Source organism: Eurypyga helias, unplaced genomic scaffold (assembly GCF_000690775.1).
Source record: "Eurypyga helias isolate BGI_N326 unplaced genomic scaffold, ASM69077v1 scaffold17632, whole genome shotgun sequence".
Taxonomy (NCBI): Eukaryota; Metazoa; Chordata; class Aves; order Eurypygiformes; family Eurypygidae; genus Eurypyga; species Eurypyga helias.
Genome location: NW_010235459.1, coordinates 1 through 7,492, shown reverse-complemented (window position 1 = coordinate 7,492; position 7,492 = coordinate 1). Strand labels below are relative to the sequence as shown.

The 7,492-nt window shown below is 46.8% G+C and overlaps 1 protein-coding gene across 1 annotated transcript; it reads right to left on the bottom strand.

The window, feature by feature from the left end:
* Positions 1 to 1,616: 1,616 nt before the first annotated feature.
* Positions 1,617 to 6,221, bottom strand: NR1H3 (nuclear receptor subfamily 1, group H, member 3; the record flags this gene model as incomplete). Its single annotated transcript, XM_010146763.1, has 6 exons — positions 1,617 to 2,391; positions 2,783 to 2,877; positions 3,536 to 3,649; positions 5,027 to 5,126; positions 5,585 to 5,764; positions 6,013 to 6,221. Coding segments are annotated over 6 exons (845 nt in total), but the record flags the coding sequence as incomplete, so codon positions are not given.
* Between the last annotated feature and the right edge of the window lie 1,271 nt (positions 6,222 to 7,492).

The window sequence follows — 7,492 nt, the reverse complement described above, 5'->3', positions numbered from 1 at the left end:
ACTTAAACCCCCTCGCCTGTTTGCCAGCTCTGGCAGACAGCAAGCTGCAGAGCACGCTGAAGTTCCACGGCAGAGGCCCAAAGGCCTGGGGTTGCACTGCTGTTTCTTTTTCATGACTTCCTTCTCCCCAGCCTACGCTCTCACATTTGATTCAGCTTTGAGCTTGTTACATCCAGAACCCATTCCCCCTCTCCTCCGCTCCAAGGAGAGCACATCATAGAATGTCAAAATCCTGTATTAGGCTTTATTCTTTTATATAAACATTAACATTTCTCAAACAGATTAGTTAAAAATACAGATTTAAACAAGAATTTTTGCAATTGCAATGAGTTATAAAAAACAACAGATTATTTTACAGATTGTTACAAGTGCTTTACAAAGGTGCAGAGTGAAGGCCAGTGGCAGGGGACCAACCTCAAGTGCAAAATGGACACGATACCCTCACCATGGGCATAGCGCTCAGATACACAGCCAAAACAAACAAACAAACAAACAAATAACACGAGCCATGTGAACCTAGGCTCTTGGGATGCTCACCGGGCAAGCAGACATAGACCCCTATGACAGAGAAGGCTCATGAGACCAAGCTACCAGGATACTGAAGGTTACATCTCTGAGATCAGCTGTAAGATGATGTTTCTTGGAAAATAAGGAACGTGTTTTACAACAGTCTGTTTCTCTTCTGTCAGACAAAATATTGCTGTAAATCCTAGAATACTTATGGATGTGGATACTTAATAACTCAGGGCATAAATCCAGTGTGGATCTCACAGTGCCCCTAAGTGAAGCAAGGATACAAAACCCAAGTGTCCTTCTAAAGCAGTTGGCACTCCTCATACGGGAGGAACCTCCATATCCCACGAGCATCACTGAAACCTTGAGCAAGTATCTTGGAAAGACTTTGGCAAAAGGAAGAAGACGCGAGTGGATCTGGTTACACCCAATACTCCTGCGGCCCATGATCCGAGTGTTGTGCAGCCCACAGCTTACGCAGTGCCCACAGATTTCACGAAATGCAGTGTGTCATAGAATCATGGAATCATAGAATGGTTTGGGTTGGAAGGGACCTTCAAGATCATCTAGTTCCAACCCCCCTGCCATGGGCAGGGACACCTTCCTCTAGACCAGGTTGCTCACAGCCACATCCAGCCTGGCCTTGAACACTGCCAGGGATGGGGCATCCACAGCTTCTCTGGGCAACCTGTTTCAGTGCTTCACCACCCTCTCTGTGAAGAATTTCTTCCTGATATCTAATCTAAACCTCCCTCTCTCCTTGTCCGATAACATCTTCACACCCACCTTGGAACACATACCACGTGCTCCAAATTCTTGGAAGCTCTTGAGATCCTTCCGCCACACCTACCTTGCCTAGGTACCAGTCCTTCCCACCTATCTTTCATCTATTCCACCCCTAAAGATAAAATCTATGCCCTGATTTGTTTTGAACTAAAGTTTTCCAGCTGTTAGCAAATCAAAGCTAAAGTGAGCTGGCTGAGAACCACCATGAAATAAAGCTGCAATGTATTGCATTAAATCCACTACCTGATGCCTGACATCTTCCTGATGTACAAATGTTCCCTACCCAGAGGGCCTCCCTGTTAGACAGAGGGTACTACACATCAGAGGAATCTTTTTTCCAAAGGAGGGCCAAGAATGAAAGGGCAGCTCTAGAGATGAAGTCTCATAATAAAGAAATAACAGCTACTTCTCTTGGAACTGTCGTACAGGGCAGCACATACAAGAGATTTTACTTATAGGAAACCCAGTGAAACCCCTAGAACATCCACATTGACTTCCCTGAGCTCCTCAGATCCAGGTACGCTGGAGACCCTGCAGAAGCCTTTTGAGCTGGGTTACTCTCAACAGAGAGGGTTTGGCAAGTTCCTGCAAATTCATTTTCATAATCAACAAGAGAGGAGAGGATCAGTGGGCAAGCCCTCGGGACATGCTCAGAGAAGAGAAAGACTCCAAAGGAAGAGAGGCGCGTGGGTGCGGGGAAGATCTTCATTTCTACCGTTTTCAGATGTTTCATGTTATTCCTTTGGGGTACGGGCACTACGTGGAAACCAACCCCCCCCCCCATCTGATCTACCCCAGCTGCCTCCTGCATAGTCACATGACAACATCGCTCCCTGCACTGCCTATCCCAGAGTTCAATGCTTTGGAGATGGGAGGCTGGCTTCTCATTAGCAAAGGCTGGGAGATGGCGTTATGACGGCACGTCAGTGCCCTGGGAGCATGCGGTCACTCATGCACATCCCAGATTTCTGAGAGCAGGGGAGGAAGTTTCTTGTCCTGCAGCCGAAGGGCAAACACCTGTTCGGAGTGGACACTACTTAGTGTCCGAAGACTGACCAGCTTCATTAACATCCGTGGAAACATCAGGCGGTCCTGCAGAGTCAGACACGTAGACAGCGGTTAGTAAATTCACACTAAAACTTAGTTAAATTACCGCACCAGATGATGCGCTGTAACCACAACCCTGACTTCCTCTAAACCTGGCATTCTCCAGCAGGTGGCAGCGTGGAGGAACACAAATACTACACCATATCCCAAAACTCCAGGCTTTCCACAACGGCCAAACTATGGAACACGACACAGGACAGCAGGCTGTGACAGCTCACAAATCCTGCATTTACAGCTGCTACCTAACAGCCACAAAAACGAAGAGCAGCAAGTACAGGCAGAGAGACCCGTTACAGACAGTACCGCAGGAACTGGGCCCGCGTAAACGCCAAGCCAGTTTGCAGCGTCGCTGGAGATGTTCTGGTCAGGCACTTACGTTTGGTCTGTTGATGCAAATGTAAGAATGAAGGGCTTCCACGTAGGTGTGCTGCAGCCTCTCTACCAAGGACTGGTCCTGCACATTCGGTCGGTCTGCCAACAAGGAGGTCAGAAGTGAGTGGACTGCCATGGGCAGCTTCACCAGACTTGACATCCCCACCTAACCCCTGGTCCCTCAGGACGGTCTCTCCCCAAAACCTCATCTAGCATTCACACAGCACACCTGGGAGAGTCATTCCATTCGGGAGGCAATGGGAAAGCCTCTCCAGCAGCTGAGCTAGTTAGAAAACAGGAACAAAGGAAAAAAGACAACCATCTTTCAGGCCAGCAGACCCGAGTGAGAAATGAAGCGTGGGGGTGGCTGCTTTGCAAGGCCCCGGCCCGGCCCCGAGCGATGCCGGTCGCACACCCAGGGGAGCTGCAGGCGGCCACCAGGTGTCACTGGTGCCGCGCGACAGCGCCGGCCGCACGAGGGGACAGCGACAGCGCCGGTTCTAAACGAGGAAGGTAAAGACTGCCTGGTTCTCCTACACACCCTTCCAGCAGCAGGCAATCTGATTCCTCTGGAGGTGGCACTACCAAATTCAGGATATAATGAATACCCTAAGCAGCAGGAGTGCCACACGCCCTTTACCAGCTGGCCCTGTACACCCCCTATTACTCTTCTCCAGCTTGTGACCATCCGTAACTCTACTTTGCCCTCTGACTCACTGCTGCTTCAGATCTGCTTCAGACCTCCCTGGCTTTTTACCTGCAGAGAAAATGTTGATGGCGATCAAAAGTGCATATTCAGCGTCATTGAGCTGTAGCTCATTCATTCCCTTTGAGAACTCAAAGATGGGGTTAATGAACTCAAATTGCAGACCTGCAGCAAACAGAAGAGAACAAGGTGAGGCAACAACAATTGTCTCCTCCCTCTCATGGAACAAACTGCCAGAAACCCACCAGAGTACGCCAGGAAGTGGGGAGGACAGGCAGGCGGGGAAAAGCCCTTACAGAAGGTTCTAAGTGTGGCTGAAACCTCCCTTTACATCCCACTACTGGTGAGCACCAACAACAGCAGCTGAGGAGTCAGACTGTAACAGTAAAATGATGTTACTTCTGAGGTTTCTTAAATGCCCTACAGCACAGTACTTGGCAACAGCTAAAGGAATACAACACCAACTATCAGTTAAGTCTGTCAAAAAGTCAGAAGCACACAAGTAAATCTACGTTTTTCACTCTCACACCATCACCTCCTTCAAACCCGGCAGCCCTCCTGCTTTCAAAGAGAGCTTTAATCCCATGCTCCACATTCACCAGAAGTCCATCTGAGCTGAAAATACATAGTTGCAAGAAGTCTGAACTTTAGGCCTTTCCCCCAGAACAGCATCCAAGTTTCTAATTTTCTGCAGGACAACTGCATCAGAGAAGGATGAACAACATGGAAGGAATCTTTCTGGCTGCCTGCTTTTTGCCTTCCTAGTAATCTGAAGAAAAGACTGCTGTGAAGAGTGCTGAAGAGCAAAGTCGTATATAAAAGCCATCTCAAGTATATATGGTTAAATAGCTACCCCAAGTAATCAAAACAACAACAACAAAAAACCTCATGAAAGACAGCCATCGTCCTTTTTCCAGAAATGCCAAAGAGACACACTTTCTGTTACTTCATCTGAAATTACAGACACTCATTGCCTGGAAAAACAGGCTTCAGAGATCATATCACCACAGCCCATCGTACACTGAGCTGAAAGCATGTGCCTAAAGCTCCCTGGGGATCTTCAGCGCACAGGATAGACTTCATCTCAACTGAAACGTAATCACACCAACGTCATCACTTCAAGCATGCATCCAGATTAGCAACTGACACACCTGCAAAGATGACTAGGGTTTGATTTGTTGTGATCTGATATGGCTCTAAGACCACATGTCCACATCAGATCTCTACTAGCAAGGAAGTTCACACCAGCTGCTAGCCCTAGGTGCGCTCTTACAGCAAGATTTTACTGCTGCAAGAGTCCAAATTTTCAAAGTAACTTCACACATGAAAAAACAAAAGGGACATGAACTGAGCTAGTATGACATGTTAAAAGCAAAAAAAAAAAAAGGTATGTGGAGCTACTGATCTGGTCCTGTTCTAAACCTCTCACCTGACTTCAGCTCTAAGGCCCCCACATACTATTTCCAAGAGCCCACATTAAAAAGGAAAAGGTGAAAGAACGTAAGACACAGGGAAGGAAGAAACACCTGTCTAATGCACCACCTGCTTTGGCGAAGTCATCCCGATTATAACTCAGGTCCTTAAGAAAGGTGATGCTCTCAATCTCTGGGTTGTAGCGCCGAGATGTCTCCAACAACATCACCTGAAACCAGAAATAGATATACTTGATTTGAAAACAGGAAAGAGCGTTACAACATTGATAATTTGCTGTGTTAGAACATCTCTAGAAAAATAATAAAAAAAAAAAACACAAACCCCCAACCACAACACCCATCCAGTCAACCCAACAACACAAAAACCCCAACCAGAAATCCTCCAAGCAGTTTCTCCAGAGTGCTTAAAAATTCCAAAGTAAATCCTGCTGCATCCTTTGAGGCGGCTGCTTCTGAGAAGGCGGAAATACCTGCTTACCAGTACCAAGGCTCTTGCCTCATTCTCCTCCATGGCCCTTTGCCAGGAGGCCTGGCACTGCAGTAATGGTGCCATAGCTGAGGTTCTTCAGCCTGCCATCCCAAAAAAAAGGATGGAACCAGTTCTCCAGGTGGGTACTCCAAATTCTTTCCTCTCTGCTACTGTGTAATGTAGTGGAGCCAAACTCACCTCTATGGTAGATGTCTTCAATAAAGCAATCTGATCTTCCCTGGTGAGCTCCAGGAAGCCAGGTAGTTGCTTGGCAAAGTCCACAATCTCTTGCACAGAGATAATTGCAAGTTCTGTAAAGTGAGCAAAACGCTGCTGCCTTGCTTCACGGTTATTAGGGTCAGGAACCTGGGGCCATGGCTGTGGGAATGGGAAGAGAGAGCGTATATGCATGTGAAAGATGGAGCCAGGGCAGAAAGATGAGAAGACAAATTGAACAGAGAAAGAAGCGAGACACGTTGGAACACCATCCTCTGCTATTCTTTACAGAACTTCAGCCCACAGATGCAATGCCTAAAGTACCTCTGTTCTCCCAAATCATTTACCCACAACCCCAACTCCCCTAACCTCACTATTTCTTATTTTCGGTACACTGATAGAGGTTTTACCGTCACTTTGAGCCTGTCTGTGAATGAGCGCTGGTTGCACTGCTGCTGAGCGGCCACAAGCTTTTTTATCATGCCCAACTGTTCAGGTGTCAGCTTGTGGGAAGGGCTTGACGGATTCGGAGGGTTTGGACGCACCACGACTGTCCGAGCCTGATCGTCTTCCTGCTTCTTCAGTTTCTTCAAACGTATCTGTTCTTCAGACAGAACATCTAAAGCAAGAATAGGTGGAGGTCAATCATGACACAGGAGCACACTGGAAACCACACTAAACCCAGAGTAACATGCTGTGGGTGGAGAGACAGAAATCACAGCTGTCTGCATCCGGTGTATCCGCGTCTACGCAACACAGACAACAGGCACTGATCCTTATCGTTTGTTTCTCCCTCTTTTCCCCACTTTAAGTTGTTCCACTGCCTTCCTCTTAAATCATACAGTTATGCTAAGTGTTCAAAGAGGACAGAAGCTCCCTCTGTGATACCCTGCAGATCTGAGAGACAAGAGCGACTTTCCCCACCGAGCAATTCCCCAAACTGTCATGTTCTATCGGATTCCAGCACGTGCTCATGGTGTGTCCATTGTCTTCTATAGTATCCTGCTGCCGTGTCTTTTTCCAATCTTGCTAAATTAACAGCTCATGCCATTTCATCTTCCTCTGGAGAGGTCAGAGTCAGTACTGGATGGAGTTTGAGAGCACAAGGACCATTCTCTACAGAGCCCACCTGCAACAGGCCATAGAGCAGTGACATACCACAAGAATAATAAAGAATGAAAGAAGAGCTTTGCATAAGATCTACTGAGGACCACAAGTCCTTCAGGAGCAGGGCTAGAAGTCGTCTTCATGAAGTCAAAGGATGTGCCATTTAGATGTAACACTAAGGAGTAAAACAACTCGGATGCATGTGTTGTGAAAAACCTTACTGGACCTCATTAGCTGATTAGACAATTTAAATACAAAAACCTGTTAATGGCCTGTAACCAAGTTAACTGAAGAACTCACCGATTTGGATGTAGAGGAGGTTGGTTAGTTCTTTATGTAAAAGCTGTAAAAACTATCTGCAAGCTGCACCCAAAAAAACCCAATCCCAAACTCCTAGGCATACCTGGGGTTCAAGGATTATCTTCAAGAGAATCATCCTGTAAGTTAGTCATGAATGAACAAAAAGCAGAAAAGGGACTCACTAGGAAAAAAACTGTATCTTCAAGAACAAAGATTAAAAAAACATAAAGCTTGATGTTGGAAACAAGAGTTTCCAACAAGAGTTTTCAACAGGAGTGCTGAAAGATTCTTAGGCCATTTTTTACGCACAGGTTAACAAGGAAACAGGACTGCTACACAGGAAGGCAGGCCCCAAAACTGAACAAGTACACACTTGCACTTCTCGCAATAACCACGTTAAACATGAAGACAAGAAACGGGGCACTACTGTGAGAGCGTTCCGAAATGGACAGTCCTTGGGATTGTTGTGGTTTAACTCCGGCT